The sequence below is a fragment of the Glossina fuscipes genome, unplaced genomic scaffold, assembly GCF_014805625.2.
Source record: "Glossina fuscipes isolate IAEA_lab_2018 unplaced genomic scaffold, Yale_Gfus_2 61185, whole genome shotgun sequence".
Lineage (NCBI taxonomy): Eukaryota > Metazoa > Arthropoda > Insecta > Diptera > Glossinidae > Glossina > Glossina fuscipes.
Genome location: NW_024003416.1, coordinates 401,016 through 422,030, shown reverse-complemented (window position 1 = coordinate 422,030; position 21,015 = coordinate 401,016). Strand labels below are relative to the sequence as shown.

Sequence of the window (21,015 nt, the reverse complement as noted above, 5' to 3'; positions counted from 1 at the left end):
CGTTAATTCTAAATTAAGTTTAGCGGAAGTCACTTTTCAGTGAAAGATAAATTTTAGCACATTCACTTCTTTGTGACAATAAATAGGAGCATGCGGTGCCAAAGATTTTAATCGAATATAACTTTCTTACTTGTTCTAATTCCTTTCTGTAATAAAAATGTTTTTTTTGTTCTATAGAATATAATATGGATTTCATTATTAATATTTTTGCTCGGTTTTCTTGAAAAATATTTTTCCATTTTACATGATTTTTTAAAACTGTGGAACGTATCTCCAAATTTACCAAATTGCATATATTCTTTTGGACTGACTCCTATGGATCTATATCTATTCTATCTAAAGTGTAAAAAAAGAGCCGGGTGTATACAACAATAAAAAAAGTAACTAAGGAAATTACTTTCAGCTGTGATCGAATCTTTTATACACGTGAAACGTTCTTCACAGAGGTATTTCCAGTTTATGTTTCACTGTAGACGTGACCTTTGACGGGTTTGAGCCATCTTGGGACAGATATGCCTAAGTGGAATTCGAATTTGACACTGCTTAAGAATATGTATATTTTATCGGGTCTCTGAAACTTCTGTCTATAGATTACGCAGATTTTGACAAAAGAAATATACCACCGTCGTTCCGTGGCAAATACAAAGAAGAAGCAAAGGGGGAAAAGAGTGATGTAATTCGATTACCAGATGTTCAGTTGATGTCTTTATATCGATAAAATTTTTCTGCTATTCAAAGTAGAACAAAAATGAATAAGTGCGACAGAATCATGTGCGCATAAGAAGTTCCTAGGTAGTCGAATGAAAATTGGTTATTCTTTATTTTGCATGAAACCATGCCAAATTGTATATCGAAGTTAGCTAGTTTCAGCAATTTTCAAATTCAAATTTGTACAATTTTTAATTGCCGCGGGCAATTTTTAGCCCTTTTGGAAGTTGTAATAACCCGTGCACCAAGTTACAGAGCAACAAAATTTCACCCTTTTTCTACTCATAAGCATCGAAATAAAAAATGATCGATCGTTACTGATAATGTATTTGTTACTAATTCTTTGAAATTTAACTTAACGTGAACTAAATCTTTCTAAATTTTGCAAGTAGATTACTACAATTGTATATGTATGTTGTTTGTACACAATAAAAGTTTTGAGTAACAAGATAGTTTCGTTTAAATAATAGTTTTCCTAGATTTAAAATTTAAGTCACAGAAATAATTGCATAACTGAAATGTTTGGCTTAAGCGATTTTTTAGGCTCAATATCTAATAAAGTGCGGATTAAATAACAATTTGATTATTGAACATTATTTATGTACACCCATCCACATAAAATTGTAATCATGTATTTTATATATATATTTACATATCGACTTTTATGTTTAAATCGTTGAAGTTCTTTCCATAGAAGTTACAGGATAAATTCTTAACATGTGTTTTTCTTTGGTTGAATCTACCATCTTTATCGCCTTCTACTGGTTACATACTTACATCTGTAAATCACCATCAGAAACCTCCATAACCTCCTATATCGGAGGGTTTGAAACGATCAAACATAGATAAATGGTGTGTAGCGTGGGAGTGTGGGTGTGCATGCGGATGACCGTGGTGAGCAGCGTGGGGATGACCATATGTGGGATAATTGCTTTGAGCTGCAGACGTAGAGTAACTATACGGGTAGTTAGGACTAGGCATGTGCAACGTGTGAGCATTAGTTTGAGTACTGTAAGGATTACCATCGTAGTCGACAGCATGTTGGGAAGAACTGTAATGAGTTGCCGGGTGATGATGGCTTGATGGGTGATGATGATGATGAATGGGGTGGTGATGGTGAGCAGTGGAATAAATAGAGTCAACAGCGGCTAATCGGGTTTGCGGATCCATGTACATTTGAGGATGAGGGGCATGATGGGAAGTAGAAGTTGAAAGGTTCGTCGGAGAGCTAGCAGCGGCAGCCGCCAAAACCGCAGCTGCCATGAAGTTAGAATGGTGGTAGGTATTTCTGGCACTAGGTGGTCGAGGAGTTTGAATTGGTGTATAGTTTTCTCGGTTAGCTAGGTTAGCATCTGATGTCGGCAAAGACGTAACTAAACTGCTTACAGAGAAATTGCCGTTTACACTTTGAGAGCTTAGATTTGAATGTTGATTATTTACGTTATCATTTAAAACACTTGGGTTACTAATCGAAGGTGATCCAAAAGGATTAGTTTGAGCTTCCGTGAAGGAAGTTTGTTGCTGTGATTGCCCCTGCAGGCTGTGAGCGTGAATAGTGGGCGTCGATGCTGCCAAAGTTGCAGATTCATTTTCAGAAATCGTTGGAATCTGGTCGACTAGGGATTCCAATCCTGAAAGACTTTTACGGGATACGTCAGCTGTAATGAACGGTGATGTCACATTATTTTGGTGCTGTTCAGCAATGTGATGACTCCTCTCTTGACGTGGGGACACTATGTAAAGTGTACCGCTGACATCATCATAATGTTGATTATGGCGAGACCACTGCGGAAGCACTTGTTGCTGATGATTTTGCTGCATTTGAATGTGCTGCACCTGTTGTTCATGATAGTGAAGGCCTGGCTGCTGATTGTGTGATAACGGAGACGGACAACGTATTTGTGGTTGCAAACTTTGCGTGAAACCTGCAGTGGGTGAATGTGTATGTGAAAGTTGAGGAGAAAGCCATTGATGAAAAGGTTCACCACTAGCATGTTCAGCTCGTTCTCTTTGACCAGGGCTGCCGTAACGTGAATTTGGCACTTCCTGCCTGTGTCGCAATGAAATAATTTCCTCGTCTTCAAGATCAAGAACCTGCGCACTGCTAACTATGCTCGCAGACGTTTCCACTTGCCCTTGTAAATTCGGCGAATTTTCTCTTGGTGATTGATTCATGTGAGGATCATTGCTATCTGCAGCACTTGGCATAAGTTGGATCACTAAACTAGGCGTATCTGTGTCCACCGGTGCGCCGATAACCTCCGTTTCACCAACGTTGGTATGTTTCTCGCAATTTGGGTTACTTGTTGCTAATATCGGTGGAGTTTTTTTCGTGTATGAACAACTTATTGCGGACAACGCCGTAGGCGAACCTGAATTCGAATACATCATCTGATGAGGTGATGTAGCATACATCGCCGTACTTTCACCGTGAAGCATATGCTTTTGTGGTGGTAACTCCAAATCCCCATTAGGCACAGATAAAGTTTTCACGGACATTATATTAGCTTTCTGGGTTAATTTAGAGGGATGTGAATTTGTGTTTAAAAAAGGTTGAGGTTGCTTAACTTTTTTCGGACGTCCTCGCTTTTTTTTCGGAATATCACCTTCCATGCTCGGAACCATTGAAAGATTAAGAATGTTATTATATTCTTCTCCTGTTAAACGATTAGTTACTTGAATCTTTGTACCGGTTACCGGGTCAATTATAATTTGATTTCTAATTTTTTTAGGACGACCACGCTTCTTTTTTTCAGGTATTTTTTGACCTAAGAACGATGAAGAAGATATCATAAAACCATTTTCATTGAGTGAAGGTACCTGACCTTCAGTCTGGTTGCGATTAGCTTCGGAATCATAAATATAGCTATCTGCGATGGCAGATGAATTTTGAGACTGATTGCTATTATTTGGACCAATATTTCCAGCAGCCGAATAACATCTGGATTGTTGTTGTTGTGAACTGTCATGAATGACAAAAGTTTTCAAACTTTCTTGTTCGCATTGCTCTCTAATGCGTTCTTCTGTAAAAACGCATTCGGATTCATCTATGTGCGATATTAAACCATTTAAATAATCTCTGAATTTTTTCAGTGCAGTGTAAAATGGAACTTTATCTGCAGCACGGGGTAACTGAGCACAACGCGCTGATGATGAAGGCATAACCCACATAAACTATGTAAAGGAATATCAGAACTTATAAGCGAATACAAAAATATATATGCAACCTTACTCACCGTATCAGTCCCTTCTACGTACTCGGGTTGACGTCCAAAGTTAAAATCTTTTTTCCCGGAAAACACCTCGAAAATCAATTTGCCGTTAAACACGGCAATTTTTGGGCGAAATTGTTGTAATTTTTCCAGCAAAATCCGACTACCTTCTTTAATTTCTTTTCTATTAAGATCTGCAGAACCTTTTGTAGCTCGTTGAACCATATTTGTAAATCCGATGCCACATTTTATTAACTTATAATCCTCATCTGCGCTCATTTGTTCTTGAGTTAAGCCAGACAAATATAAGCATTTCCAAAAATGATTTCCTGGACCAGCGTAATGATGGCCTTTGTAAGCAGCAAACAAGCCGGGATTGATGCCAATCTGCCGGAGAAAAAAACAGTTTTAAAATAGTGTTTTTTTGTCAAGCTCTGTATTGAATTCTTTATACAAAATCAACTATATATAAAACTAAAGCAATGCTGACAATGATATCGATTAACAATAAAAGCTGTAAGGTATTTTTTTTTTTCTTTGGACGCTGAATTAAGGTACATTAAGCCAATAAGATTCTTGGCTTTTATGTTCGGATAATAAACAGTGGTAATTATTTGCAAGAAATGTATACAAAAAAACGAGGAAAAAAATATGCGGTCATGATAGCTAAAGCCGATATATTAAGTGTAAGTGTAGATTTTTGAGTTGTTGAAAAGTTATGTGAAAATAGCGTTGCAATCTTTGGCTGAAAAAAAGAATGTTATAGAGATAAATTCTGATTAAAGAAAAGAATATATATCGTGAGTTAGACCGTCATTTACAATTCTACCAAAAAAATCTAAGAAATTAACTTTAGTTCCTTTGATTAAGAGCCTAGTTTCCTAATTAAGATCGGTACATACATCGAAAAAAAGATTAGCTTTTATCGAGAGATTATCCACGCCCACTGAAAAGGATGAATCCGCAGATATAATTAAGAAATCATCTGCTTATTGAAAAATATGAGCTTTATCGCCATGAAGATTATGCAAATTAGTTGTAGGGTATGAGGCTCAAGCAACTGCCTTGTGGAATACCACCGTATATTTGAACTTTATACCCATTACCAAGACACGTCTGTATATAAAGTTTAATATACATAGGTGTATTTGAAGATTAATTTAAAAGTTGAAGAGAATTCTACCACTCTTCACAAAGTTGTCGCAATCACAGGTTTTGCTGATATCCAGAGAAAGCATAACAACCATTTTACCAGATTTCTTTAGACTAGCTGTGAGAAAAGATAGACTATTAACGCACTTATTCGTAAATTTGCATAAGAACGAGCGGGTGTAATGTTCCCAGTTTCGAGAAATCAGTTAGTCTCTCTTCAATCAAAAGATTAATAATCTTTATGAATACAGATGTTAGCGAAATAGCTCTGAAGGTTTTTAAAGCATTTAGTTCTTTACATGCTTTAGGAATGGAAAAAACTTTGACGCATCGCAAATCTAAGGGTATAAAGTTAATTGAACAGCGGTTATAAATTGCATGTAACAGAACAGTTAGTTAGGCTTCTCCCGACAGTGCTTCAACTATATCGTACTTAACTCCATCACAACCTGCAGCGGTAGCTTTCTTTCCGGAATGTAAATAATACATTAACTCACGTAATAAGAAGGGTATATTATTGAGACTACTAAAAGGAATTGAAGATATTGCATTTGATAGGCACTTGGCATGTAGCTCTCGAGCATATCTAAGTACCTTTTACTATTTTGCTCGTTTTATAGAGCACAACTATTTAATTTTTCACTAAAATGTCGATGACCATTGATATAATTCCAGAAAAAACGCAAGTTGCCATTGCCACACAACTCTTTAATCATGGCAGCTTTATGTGTTCTTTTCTCCTTTTTAACTTCGGACTTCCATTCCTTCAGTGTTTTCATATATTCAATGAAAAAGCTGGCTGAATTGGCATATTTTCTTTCTTTGCTGTTTGGTATCGAGGAAAGGGTGTCAACTGGGAAAAGGTAAGCCAAAGTTTAGGTGAGAAGGGCTCAACATCAGAATGTTGGCTCTAGCAGACTTGATTTCAGATTGAAAGCACTTTGAATTAAATATAAATCGGAAGGAAGATCAACTTTAAACAGACGGTCCATAAGGAAGTTACGTGAAATGAAATTTTTTATTTTTTTAATGGAATTGCGGCGACTGTGAAATAAAATGGAAGAGTATCGACTTTTGCCAATTGAGAGATTATTCGTATACCAATTGAATGATAAAATAGGTAGATCAGAGAAAGTTAGATCCTAGGTACTGCTCGCCGTGTGATCACTCCGATTAAAAGGTGGGATTACCATTATTTGAAACGATAAAACTGCTGGCATTGATGGAATTTACAGGGATCTTGCATTTGTCGATTGGGAGCCGATGGTCCCACAAGCAATATTTAGCATTGAAATCTCCAGCTAGAATCACATTTTGTGGAAAGCAACATTGGGTGGAAAGTATAATGATAGTATGATACTATGAAAATATTCGGTTTAAGATTCATGGTTTCGGTAATAAAACTGTCAACAGCATTATAGCAAATAGGCTGAAGTACAATTGACAATTTTAATTTCAAAAAAAATTGTCATCTTTCAGAAAAATTTCACTTAAAATACAAAAATCAATATTATTCGAGTTCAAATAAAAATCTAAATAAAAACGGCACTTCAGAGAGTTTACTTGAGGTACTAGGCACTTAATCGTAGCGAGAATCACCACAATTAGAAACTAGAGGATCCAGTCTATAAGAACAATTTTCGAACACTTAAAACTTTAAAAAGAAATATTCGTCAAGTTACGGCCTAGGTATTGACCGCTATTTGCAAACAAGTCATCAAAAATTGGGTGAAAAGGGTCCAGTTCCGTAAGAGTTCCGTAAGACTCCCCTGGGGAACATCTCACTGATGTTGTACTTGGGCGAATAGTGGCGAGGTCCAAGGAGCAACTAAAAAAAAATGTTATACAAATCTCAGAGATATGTTTTATTTACGTTTGCATTTAGAATCACAAAAGGGGTAACCCCGCAAAATGTTTCAACGAGGCAACCGCTTCGTTACACTCCACATCACAACGCCTATGGTCACCATGACTCCATCCCACAGTTATTATATGTCTTAACCTATGTACATATATATTGTACTGTAGTGCCATTTTATCCATCATTGTTAACGCATACATTTCGTTTTCTAAATCTAAATACTTCATTGCAACCGATTTCCGCACCATTTACACCATCTGTGGCCAGCCAAAATTAGAACACAGCTCGCATGTGTAGTAACGAGCTTCCGAACTTCGCTTGGAGGCCCTCGACCGCATACAGTGAAAGGCCCAGATGCTCCTGTGTGTCGAAAGTGTGTCCAGAACTCTCGATACCCTTAAGCATCGGCGTAATGTGGGTAGTATTGCACTTGTGTATCGGCATAATCATGGCAAGTGTTCTACGGAGATATAAAAGAATTAAATCCTTCAAATCGTCATTTTTAACCGGGCTTCCCACCTTTGGTCGAACATTCACAAATCCCTCTCTTCCTACACCCCTTCCATGACCGCACATACAGCGGACATCTCTTAAGCTGCCGGTCGTAGAAAAAAAAATGGTAATATAGCATTAATGGATATATTTACCAACAGCTCTGCTAGATGTTGGCGTTTAACATCTACAAATAAACCGCATATTTTCAAAAAAATCAACTCCAAAAATCGGCGGACTAAGGTTAGCGATCAAAGATATCAAAGAAAATTGACGTCGCAAATTTAAATTCAAGTGTAATGTTTTTCCATATGTTTTAATTGTTGAGTCTATTACAGCTGTTAGTATAACATCGGAAGTACTTTCATAATATGAAAATATAGTAGACAGATACTTCCGCTCCAATAATTTTTTATTTAAACTTTTATTTCGTGTCCCCTCAAATATAAATATTTGTTGCTTTTGTTCGAATTGTCCGTCGTCACTACAGTGGCAGAAATTAGATTATTGGTCGTATTTGGTAGGGAGTGCAACGTTCGTTGGACCTCTTAGCATTACTACCAAACGTACAGTGGTAATAGCATCGCTTATGGGATTTGATTCTGTACCTTAATCGAGATCTGGACCCGCGTAAAATGGATTGTGAAAATAATTGAGAATTGCATCTTTTGGATAAGTTGGCGCACATGCTAGCTTCTCTTTTAATTACGTTGTGTAATATCTCTTTGTTGATGGGCGGAATGGGTAATATCTCATTTGGCAAAGACATCCCGAATATTATGAGCTCATTTCATGAACTCTTGCTTGCCACCAACGCTTGAATCAATTAGTGCAACTGAAATAATTTTGGATATCTTCATAAATCATAGTTTTTTTAGTATTTCGTTGTCTAACGCATTTCTGTCAACGACAACGTCTGATTAAATTCCAGTAGCCCGTATAGCAGTCGAACAGTGCCTTTTTAAACCTAGTATTCTCACAAAGAGTATGTCTTTCAACTAATAGTCCTTTTAAACTATTGTGTGCAAGTGAATTTCGGGCAAAGTCAAAAACGAACAATGTAACATCTTGCAGTAGTGAGCACAACATGTGCTCGCATTTGGTTATTCATTGCCTATACCTTTAAAAGTAAATTAGCCGTCAGAAAGAACGACCCATGTCTCTGGAGAATTCGGCCAAGAAAAAGGCAGCAACCAAAATCTTTCTGTTAATGTTTGAGTCACTCTGAGTTTGTGTATCATTTTAGATGTGGATATATTCGGAAATTAAAGTCATTAGACCTGCTTGTTGTAATTCTTTGACTGAACATTGTAAATGTTGAACATATTTGGAGTGGAATTGCATGATGGTCTTTTTTAACTTCTATCATTTTCTCGAATATAAATAAGTAAAAGGTCGCTTCCGTCCATTGCTAAACACAAGAGATAGAAGGATGATTTTTATCACGTACCTATAATTCGGCGTTTGGTCGCTTTTATTTTTTAGACACTCTTTGGTGTGCATTGTATTAGAATTATCAAAGTTATTATTAGTATTATTATTATTATTATAAATTTAGCCAAAGAATAAATTCTAAGACTAAAGTCTTAAAGCACTAGCGTCTAAGGCTTTCGGCTTTTATTAAAAACTCTACCGCACTTGAGATTTGAACCCAGGATAATTGAGTTGCTAGTCGAGACTCTTGCCTACTCGGCCACTCAGGCGGATTATCAAAACTAAAACGATATCTTTGGATAATTTCGAAAAACATGATTAACATGCTATTGTTTGAGTTACCCTTGAGTAAAACAATCGGAAGATAAAATAGATAAATAAAAAACCCAATTTATTTCCAAAATCTTTGTTTTTTATTACCCACAAACTAACGATGGGAATATATATGGCTCGGATGAAAATAAATGAAGATATCGCCTTCAAGTTTTAGAAGTTGTAGCATACGTATTGGCATTGAAATGCGATAAATGGTTGAAAATACCAGCCTACAATACAACACAACTTAAGAACTTATCTGTTTGCCTCAAGATCAATTGAATTTCTCAACTTTTGGACTTAAAAAAAATTTTTATAAAACATGTAAAGCTTCACAAATTTTTGAAGACGTTTATATATATGAAGAAAACTTTAAATACCCACAATCAGCTCTTTCTGCTTGATGTAGTTTTCGCGATGTCGTCGACATATATCTAGTTCTACCAAAGTGGGTCAATTTAACCAATCGCTTTTACGGATTCACCATAGCCGCAAAAATGAAGCTAGGCACGTCTGGTACGAACAGGCAAAAATTCAAGGTTAAATCAATGCTGTGCCCTGCCCCCAAGTATGTTCACAATATAAAAAAACTAATACTACCTCGAAAAAACATCTACAATATTTCAAATTTTCGTCGGTCCTTCGGAAGCACTAGCCTATTCGCTCCGAAACACATGCTTGTGGAAGAGAAGTAAGCCGCAATATGATAACCCTTTTGAAAGATAAATTTATATTCTTTCAAACTGTCAAAACAATTTTAGATTATCCTCCTTATTGTATTTAAATTCTTAGAACTACGGGTTCAACATAACATTTAATATGTAGTGGGCATAAATGTAGTGGGGTAAATATTTTCACATATAAGAAACACTCTGCTTTCCTTCTAGAAGATCGTCTACATGCGTATTTTAAAATCAAACCTTCGTAAAAAAATATCTGCCGAAATATATAGTCTCAGCGTACTAAAATAATTAATCATTCGTATTATATAAAACCCACATCATTGTAGTAACCGTCCTCTTCGAAAAAGTGGCAAACTATATTTGGCGAGTGAGATGAATCTTCATCCACATTTGATTTAAACGAGATATTCCTCCAACAAGATGTAATTATAAGAATACTTGCAAAAAACTAACTATTTGCAAGAAATTGTCGCACTTGTCGAATTGTAACTAAATATCAATTTAGAGATATAAATGAAGAGGAAATTTACACTCACTATTACAATATCTAAATTATCACACAAATGGTCTGGCAAGGTGCGTTTAACAACTTCTTCTTCCGACATTCCATTAAAACGATCATGCTTTTTTCTCTCTTTAGCTTTTCCTAATTGTTCAGTATGGCATCCTGCATCTAGATTGTGGGAAGTACAGCTAAAAATTACAGAATTTTACAATTTGATTTGACAATTTTTACAAAAAAAAAAAATATGAATGGCTTACTTTTCCAGAGATGTTGTACCTCCAATAAAGGTTAGTTTTTTCTTACGTCCTCTTCTCTTTTGTATGGGTGTTGCTATGTTGCAAAACGCGCTTACTTCAGCACAACCTGAACTCTCTGGAAATATTACATGATTTTGCTGAGACTTATTATGACATTTGTTAGGACATTGCAGTTCAAAACAAGTTTGTGGATGTTTCTGAGTGGATACAGCATCGCTGGAGCTGCGCATGGATTCTGGTGCTTGTTGTATACCAAATAGATCAGCGTGAGGTGTGTTACGCGCAGGATTATTGTTCAAATTCATGTAACTGGAGTGACTATCTTGAGATTTACATCCTGCTAACGAATTATGAGTTTGGGGAGGCGGCGTTAATATGCCGCGGATTGTTTCATTAACAGTCAGCTCATCATCTACGAAATGGTAGGACGGTTCACTTGGTGGCATATTTACGCTTGTATCTCCGCTTGTCAAATCAGCACCAAGATTATTATTCAACTGAGAATCAACATTCGATTGCTGACGTTGGATCTGGATGTGATGAACGTGTCGTTGTTCATCACAGTTAGCAGCCGGTGGTAATAAAGTCATAGTACCGTGCTGCATGTGATGCTGCGGTGTCACCGAATGTGTCGACGAAACATGAGAATTTGGAGTAAGAACATCACCAGCGCTTGTTTCGTAACCATCATCTTGATTCTCTGGCTTGGCATTTGTCGGTGAAAGACTTCTAAAAAGGTAATAAATTAAATAGAAATTGCGATTTATATAGTATAAAGATTACAAATATCTATCGGGGTTGTCGAGTACTAATATTAAAAAGTCCATAGACAGCCAGAAAATGTGTGATATCAATATTCGAAATCTTTTTTCAGGTTTTTTATCAGAAGTGGCTACTATTCATGGTCAGTAAAAAGACGAAATATTGTGAAATAGTACCTTAAAAGACTCCTAGTTAAAATAATGAGCAACAAAAAAAATTCGCAAATTTAGCATTTTACAAATTCACGAAAGCAATGTAAATATAAGCAAAAATTTTATAATACGGCCGACAATGAAATGCCACTCATCACTTTGTCTAATTCAGTTATTCCTTCAATTTTGTGGTAATAAAAAGCGTTTTTATATAAAATTACATATTATTGACAAATTTTCACCATTAAATATTGAAAAATCAAACGTTTTTCGACATTAAACCAATTGTCGTGCAGAGCCACACTAAGTTTCTGCAACACCCAAAATTATCTAAGACACCTTTTGTTATACCGATCAATTCAGAAAGTGAAAGTAAAGGTGTCTGTCCATCTGTCAGTTCTGTGATCTTGTGTTTAGCCTGCAAGTCGAGTTATTTTGATGATTTTGGGCCAAGGACGAGTCCTATTGAAATTGTATTGGGGCCCATTACCTCTGCGATCACTGCCCGCATAACGCCTTGTTTTGAAGCACCTTATATAAAAATAATTTCTAATTTCTGGGCAAAAATCGCTGATTAATAATTTTTTAACTTACTAAGTTGATGTGTAAAATTAGGTTCGGATTATTTGAATCCCCTACCGTATAACTGCTCCTACAACAATTGAAACTACATATCGTAAAAAGATGTAATTTCCAATATTTCGCGGGCAAAATTGTTTCGTAATACTCAGCATAATGGTCAATATCAAAATCAACTTTATCCGACTTGGACCACTTCTAATTAAAAGTAGGAAAAAAACATAATTTTTAATATTTTATGATGAAAGGGGATATTGTATATTTTTTGGACTCAATTTCATGTAGAGGTCCTCATAATAACTCAGCCTTTACATAGCATAAGGGATTAGTTTTTAATATTGGACTATGAAAACATGCAACAGGCAGCAGTTTGGCATGCAAATTAACCATAGCAAATAGACATCAAATTTTGTAAAGCCCACCCTACAAAGGTTTCTTATGATATATAAGCCTTTATAGGGCAACAAATTTTTAGTTTTTTATGAGAAAAATGGATGAAAAGCAATGAAATCTTTAGCAAGAAACTTAAATTTGATAAATTTTGGTAATGTTAATTCACGCTTTGTTCGCTTATATGAAGAGCTTTCATCAAAAGTGCAGCTTTACATGGACACAAAGCATACGGTTTAGTATATCCCGGTTATAATGAACGAATAAGGCAAGGTAATGTAGGGTATTAATTAGGAGCTTTACTTTTTTTTTTTCTAACGGCATTGAGTTTTAAAATTTCAACAAGCATTAAATTGCGTGAATGTTCTCCTACGAATACCGAAGTAAAATTCCCATTTTCGATTTAAACAAAAGCAGAACCTAATTTTTACATTAGATGTCAACACTTTCATTGCAAAGCTTATAACAGGTAGCTGATTGACGGCGTATTTTCGTTTGTGGATTTTTCTCGATATCGAATGTAAAATTTCACCTTCCTTCTCGGACGTAAAATTGTTGTCGAGTAACATATTCCAGAGGAAAGTAACATAACTTATTATTATAAAAAGCATATGTTTGGTTCAATTAATCGACATAAAACGAGTACCTAATCTGGTTGTCGACACAAATTCAATGTGTTGGGAGAAAGAATAAAATGAAGTAATCATTTTCCACGCTTTTACTCGTCGGTATAGTAAAATAAAAGAGTACTGTAAGCAAGGAATTAACGAAAAATCTTCTAGGAACTGTTAGCCCTATTACGTACATGTGTCATATTTGATAATTCCTTTACGAACTATGAACTGGACTAAGGCTTATGCACGAATTGCGTTAACGTGCAGTTACGGTTGTTACGGATTCTTCGTGTAAACGAAAAGGATTAATTTTGACAACATTACTAACTTCAAGCTCAACTTAATAACAAGTCATTTGAAAAGACAACAAAAGAGTATTAAAAATCTAGATTATAATGTCATGGACAACTCCTTAAACATTCAGCGAGTGAAAAGCTTATTACAATTCCAAAGAAATCGAACGCTATAGTCTAACGAAACACTACCACCGTTTCGTACCACGTAATCGATTTTGAGATATTGGTGCACTCAAAATCAAAACGAAACTTTGACTCCTGTTGTTGGCAAAATTTTGGTGGCATTTGTAGCCTTTGTTAGCCAAGTTTCGTCTTAAAAACGAATCACATGTTGATGTATTTAGTTGTCGTTTTTGTCTTCATTGTTTTTCGTCCCTTCTTGTAAATCATAATTTCACCGTTAACACCAATTGTGACAAACACCTTTCAATTAATTTCTATGATTTCCTAAATTTTCTTGTTTCAATGCGTATTTCATATAAATACCTTAGTATTGAAAGTAATTATCACTAAATTAGCATTGAAGTGTTTTAGAAGCTTTTGGTGAATTGTTAACAGGTTTTATTAGCAATAATCGCATTCTTTTATCCTACTTGTAGGTGCTGACGCCTGCAGTAAGAAATTTAATCAAGAATATTAATCAGAATCTCTTTGGATTTTAATTACAAATATTATTAAAAATTTTCAATTCAAAAAATATAAGGCTATAAATATTGAAGAAAAGCAGTTTTCCCTTGTTCTTATCGGAGGGATCACCATTCGCAAAAGTCGAGGTGCTATGTGGCCATAAATAGTTGTTCATCTTAAAAAGAGGATACGTACAGCCACAATTTATGTCGCATGCAGAAAGGCTAACCACGCGTCCTTTTTAACCACATTATCCATTCTCGCTCCAAAATCATTAGAAAATTTCGATCCAGTAAAAATAGAATTCGGCAGACCCCGCGCAGATTTGACAACGAGTAACAATTTAACTCATATAAGAGATGTACGTGTTATGATGTATGGTGTTCTCCCACAAATCCAAAACTTACGTGGACACTTAAACGATGTCAGAGGAGGGAAACTATTATTAAATGACTCTTTGATCTATTTCGCAGAAACGTGAACTCTGCCACATGAAATCTGCAGACACCAATATTCCACTAGAGAGAATCGACGAGTGTACGCAAATTTTAGATTCTACTCTTTATTTTTTAGGAAAAATTTAGTTAGAACTATGAATACAGTGCTACGAAATAATGAGAAAATCCGTAATAGAATACTTTCATGAAACTTTTGCGTCTGCCGCAGGAACGCCAATTATACAAGCGGCCAGGTGTTCAATAATAACAATTTATTTTCTATTTTTTAGAAAGACGACTTCGGAGCAGTTTCAAAACGATTGGTCATTTTTAAATGCATGCGATTTAAAGGTCCTAGGATTGGTAACCTACGAGACAACCTACAGTTATTATTCCTCACTTTTAGTTAGAGAATATACATATAAAATGATAGAGTCAACAGAAAGCAAAATGGACAAAGTGACTTGGCAGAGAAACAGAAAGAAGCAAGTAGTCAGTCGTTCATTAGATGGCGGCAGGCAAAGTTCTAAAATCGCATAGTCGTTAAGTAAAGAAAAGCTGTAAAATAGTACAGTCGTCATACCTCCTTATTCACGTTTATTATATTTGTTATTACTGTTTTTACTATCACAATTGCTTTACTTTTAATTACAATACATTTAACATTAATAAAGTAATATCAACATCCTTTACGTGCATTGGGCTACCGCATTGTGCAGCGGATAGACTCGCGGCTACTAAGTCAATGGTCGCGCGTTGGTATTTCAGTGCGGCTTGTAAGTAGCTGTATGACATAGTTTATGTAGACTTATGTTCGTCTTCAATACTTTGCACAGACTTATGTTTGTCTTTAATGCTTCTAATATTGTACACTGTTTACTTGCTTTTCTGGATCGATGTTCTTTAATAAACAATGCCATAGTTTTAACACTTAGGCTCGCTTAGACTTTAGTTCGCTTTAAGTATAAAAATATTCTAAACAAAAATTTGTCTATTTTGAAACTGATCATCATTAAATTTGCTGTATTTCTGATGGCTTTTTCTATAATAATGTAATTTAAAACCTTTTAAGCCTTAAGGGTGTTGCTTAATATGGCTGAATCTGTAATTGTAGCCAGATATGAATAAAATAAATTACTGTATATAAGTTATTCTCATGACTATAATATTTACGCTCATAACGAAATAGGAATAAAAACAATGATTTCTATCGATTCATGGTTTAATATTGTAAACCTTGTACTTTAAATAAAATGTTTGTAAGGTGATCACGCGCAGCACTTCCTTGAAGAAAATTCATACACCAATTATCCTTATATACTAATCAAACAACATTTATACTATAACACTTTTCCTCTTAATACGGAATCCTCAAATTACCAGCTATCTACTTAAAAAAATAAAATAATATTTTTTTATTTTTTATTATATGGAGCGACTAGTCGTTTGTTTCCGTTTTTGGGGTAAAATGTAGAATGCTCGTTCCACTCCAACCTAAAAATAATGGCTACAATTATTATATACAAAAAATTTTTGTAAATGAACTTATTTTAAAAAATTAAATAATGAAAGATAAGTTTTATGGCAGTCACTTTGATGTGATTACATAAAAAAGGTTGGAACGTTTAAGATTTCGATGTGTAGCTGGAACTATTTTCCAAAAGCGCAAAAGCTCCTGTATGTTTAAAAACCATTTTTTTATATAATTTATATGATACTTCTTAATCTATTAACATTCACGTTTTAGTCTCCAAGTTTTTACTTAATATGTGTTAAGAAAAGCTGAATCCGTAACGCAATCCACATTTAGCGCGTCGGTATCTACTCTCTATGCTCGCTTATTGGACAGTCACATCGGCGAGATAAAAATAAGTCAAAATAAACTTAAAACGTTGTGGCCTTCGCCGTATTTGATTTCAATTAGCACACTTAGATTGTCGCCTTCTACTCTCCTACTTCTTTTGTCCAACACCCAACTAAATGCACTGTTAAAACAGAACGAAGCCATCACGTAATTGCGTATTTTTTTTAAAACGACCAGTCGTCGCGAAAGAAAATTTAGAAAATTTCACCAGTGGTGAGCAAAAACCCACAAAGTTTTACTTGGAGAAACAGAGGTACTTTCAGTTCACATTTTATTGTTGAAGTTTTGCATAACCAATTTGGCCTTTTTGCCACCAACCTGCGTTCAGTAACTTCAATAAGACGCCCACCACACAAACAGCGAACGGGTAGCTATGCATACATTTCACCTCGTTCGCATGGGTACCCCAGTAGACAAAGGATTGCGGGTAGCAACTCATTGGGCGCCGGTTCAAATCTCAAGTGCTGTAGAATTTTCAAAACAGTTTAACAGTGTTTTAAATTATTTGACATGCTTTGAATCCATACTTTGTAAATATATTTATCAAGCATGTAGATAAATAAATAAATTTTATAGTGTCTCTGAAGTTTCTTTTACGGTGATGCGAACATTGTGACAAAATGATTTTGTCCCTATCCATCAGTGGAATGTATAAGAGCGGCGGACAAGAGTTATTTTTTGGAAAATAAGAAAAAACTCCTCAAAAGAACAAGCAATGCAAGACAGGCCCAAGCTATCCGGACTACGTAAAGATGAGAAAAAGCAACAAATATTTATATAGAAAAATTTACTAAGTGAATTTTATTTTTCTTGTTAAGAAAACAAGAATTTTCTTTTAACTGCTGCTATTTGACTTTCACTTTCTTTTATTGGTGTTTGGAAATTAAAACAATACTGAAATTCGACAAAAGCGGCGTACAAGTCATGCAGAGTTAGCATTTCTAAGTTGATATTACTATCACAAAGCATATGATTACTTTAATTTCAAAACTCTTCTATTGAGTAATCAAGAATTAGCTTTTAAATATCCACATAGGTGGTTTTTAAAATTTTTTATGATAGTAGTGGAGCAGACATAAATTATTTACTTACTTTTTCGAAAACCGATTTCATTAATGACAAACTGCCTAACTTTAAAACGGTGGCTTTCAAAGCTTTCACATTGCTATAGTATTGTTTTTTCAAATGGAAATCAAGTTTTTTATTTAATGAGTTGATATAAATAGAGTCCTTGTAAAGTTAGTTGTGTAAAAATCTAAATAAATGGTAAAATATTTACTTCACATGTTTCAAATAAACTACTTGGGAGCTTCTAGAGATTCTATTGTTTGAAAAGTAGTCGAAATTACAGTGTACTATGTCCTTGGTATCCAGCTTTTATTGCAAAGTAGACGACAAACATAAAGTAAAAAAGGAGAAAGGCCAGTGTTGTGGAAATATCCTTTACATAAAAACTACCTGTTTTCTCCAACAACGCCGGCGTAGATATTGTCTTACAATATAAATTGTTCTGTGTCAAGTAGAAATACTCATACATAACGTCTTGCTTTCGATAAGTTTTTTACCAAGATATTACCTACCATCTCCTTACATGAACAGAGCCCCAAAGCAATTTTTGTTGTTTTGAACGACCTTTTGTATATAGCGATTTTTAAATTTAAGGTGTTCATTTCTGTTGTGATGCTTCAAATTAGCATACAGTCTTTACGCTCCTTCGTTGCTGGCGTGTAATGTTAAAAGTTAATTTTTGTAATGATTAGTTTCCACTAATGATTTGCACAAATACTTCGCTTGTTTTGCAGCATTGAATGTCGTCACATACATTCAGCTTTGATATTGTTGAAAGCGGCAAATGTTTGATTCCTGTGTTCCTAGCTCATTAATGAAGTGACAACAAAGGAGATGATTTCAGTGAAAAAACTCCGACCAATCACTTCACTATCCCATCTGCATCTACGTAATCTTCTACATTTGACTTTTACTTCTTTGTAAACGTCAACCGGTGCTCTATTATTTGAGATAATGTAATATTAGGTTGGGGAAAAAGAAATCCATTATTTTTCAGGACTTTATTTAACATGCTTCGGATTGTCCGATTTGGGTCAAATAGGCACCGTTTTGTTGTACGATTTGTTGTCATTTTAAAGGTAACTTCAAAATGCCTCTCTCATAGAAGTCCTGGTCTCTATTTGCAAAAAACTCTAGTAGTCGATTTTCACAATCCTTCCTAGATTCCAATTTTTTATCATTAAAGAAATTTTGCAATGCAAGAAAAAGATGATAATCGCTTGGTGCCAAGTCCGGACTGTATGGCGGATGCATTAAAACTTCCCAACCAAGCTCCCGAAGTTTCTGGGGAGTCACTGTAGATGTGTGTGGCCTAGCGTTGTCCTGGTGGAACACGACACCTCTCCTGTTGTCCAATTCTGGCCGTTTCTGGTCAATCGCTATCTTCAAACGGTCCAGTTGTTGACAGTAGAGATCAGAATTTAGCGTTTGGCCATATGGAAGCAACTCATAATAAATAATCCCCTTCCAGTCTCACGAAATGCATAGCAAAACCTTCCTGGCCGTTTGAGGTGCTTCACTGCTCTTTGACCACGATCGTTTTCGCACAGGGTTATCGTATGTGATCCATTTCTCATCTCCAGTCACCATCCGTTTAAGAAATTGGTCTATCTCATTCCATTTGGCCAAGGCTTCGCAGATGGAAATTCGATCCACAATGTTTTTTTCTGTTAATTGGTGTGGCACCCAAACATCGAGCTTCTTTTTGAATCCAGCTTTGTATAAATGGTTTAAAACTGTTTTATGGTCGATTTTTAGCTCCTGCGCGATGTTACGACTGCTAACATGCCGGTCAACTTCGATCATTTCTCCGATTTTATCGACATTTTCGACGACCGACCTACCTGTGCGAGGTGCATCTTTAACATCAAAAATTCCTGAACGGAATCTACGAAACCAAAACTGCACATAATTGGCTGTTACAGCATCGGAACCATAAACACCATTCGCAATTTTAGCCACATGGCTTGCATTTTCGCCTTTGTCAAAGAAAAACTGTAAAATGTACCGAATTTTCTCTTTGTTCACTTCCATTTTTAACACGCTGTAACTCACAACTGAATGCACCAAACAAAAAATAGCAAAAGAATTTTTTTTACTGCGAAATGTCACCTTTCCAACGAGCATAAATATGAAATTGTTTTATCGATACTTTACGAGAAATCTATCAGTGCAGCCATCTACCGAAAAAATAATGGATTTCTTTTTCCCCAAACTAACAATTGTAACGCTCGTTTATTGATAAGTGATAAAGATTGATTGAAATTTTTTGTTTACATTTACATTGATTTCTTTATTTTCGGTTCTAAAACAGCATGTTTTTGTTCACATTTTCCTGTGAACAATATAGAAGCGCGGTTGCCCAATCTGTTTACCACTTGGGAGTTTTAAACGTGAAAACGAGAATGCCTCATGGTGTCAGACCCCGTAGTGTGCCACTATGAAGATAAGTTCACCATCACACCCTTTTTAGTATAAACGCTTATCACAATTGCTTACTCTGAGACCCATGCTTTTGAACGAAGCAAGCGTTGCAAGCATCGCCGAACTGTTTCAGTGCATATAACCTCGTTTTGGAAAGAAAAATTTTTTTTCTGAATTCTTAAAACATAAGTAAAAATGCTTCGATGTAATCGAATTCCTACCGTTGATTACAACCTATGGATACCAAACGGGCATCAAATATTGCACATTTCCCTAGCCTATTTTTCTTGGCATGCTTTCCTCTAGGTACAACCTTATGTCCTTGCGGAAAGACAAGCAGATTCTATTATCGTTCTTTTGAAGTACAGAAGTTTACGATTGTGTTGCCAATAATCATGCATAACTGATGTGACTTAGCATTGCATTTTTTACCGTTGGTGACATGTTAACTTTAATCAAATTGTTTCATTTCATTGTGATACTTTCCACTACGCAGTGCTCCACTCGACCGATCGTCCATTCTGCTTTACCTTGCCCAATTGATTGGGTGTGATCTAGAAAAATATTCCCGAACGTTTTTATATTGCGCATGCTACTGTGTTCAGAAATTAAAATTAATTCGTTTTTAAAATGAAGAGCTTTTAATTCCGTCGACCCTCAAGTACTTCTCGCCAAATGCCATTACCCGCAATGGTGCTTCTCATGACGTAATGGTAGTTAGAACTCGTTATATCACTGATTCCAAGACGACACTCCGTCTCCAATAAATTGTTGCATTTGAAATCAGTCCAAATTTGGCGTGTTTGAAACACACAACAACTTTTAAAATGGTCTAGGTTGAACCAAATGAAATGGTCTTATCATCCGATCTCTGATTTTCGGAGACCAAATCTTTTATTTCTTTGACGACCATGTTTCATCTTTAGATGTCGCTTGAGCTTTTGGTCGCTCTTCGCAGTGTTTGCGTCACAGTTTCTTTGCGGCGTAGAATAGTCACCAAAAACAAAAAAACTCTACAGCAATGGAATATATTGACATGAAATTTTACATAGAGGTCAAAAATAGTGTTTCCAATCCGCAAAAAAAAAAAATGTCATGATTTCACAATACTCGCAAAGTTTACGTAACGAATTCATCTAATTTTTTCATAATACTAATAAGTAAGCCGTAACATTGGTGTTAT

At 35.4% G+C, this 21,015-nt stretch overlaps 1 protein-coding gene across 2 annotated transcripts in view; it reads right to left on the bottom strand.

The window, feature by feature from the left end:
- Positions 1-1,005: 1,005 nt before the first annotated feature.
- Positions 1,006-21,015, bottom strand: part of LOC119643542 — a 52,195-nt gene continuing 32,185 nt past the window's right edge. For both annotated transcript variants that reach the window (XM_038042923.1, XM_038042924.1), the window contains exons 3-6: positions 10,620-11,348; positions 10,394-10,550; positions 3,945-4,307; positions 1,006-3,882 (exon numbers count right to left, since the gene is read on the bottom strand). In XM_038042923.1, coding sequence (XP_037898851.1) covers positions 1,501-3,882; positions 3,945-4,307; positions 10,394-10,550; positions 10,620-11,348 — 3,631 coding nt within the window. In that variant the 3' untranslated portion in view covers positions 1,006-1,500. The remainder of the gene's footprint in view (positions 3,883-3,944; positions 4,308-10,393; positions 10,551-10,619; positions 11,349-21,015) is intronic.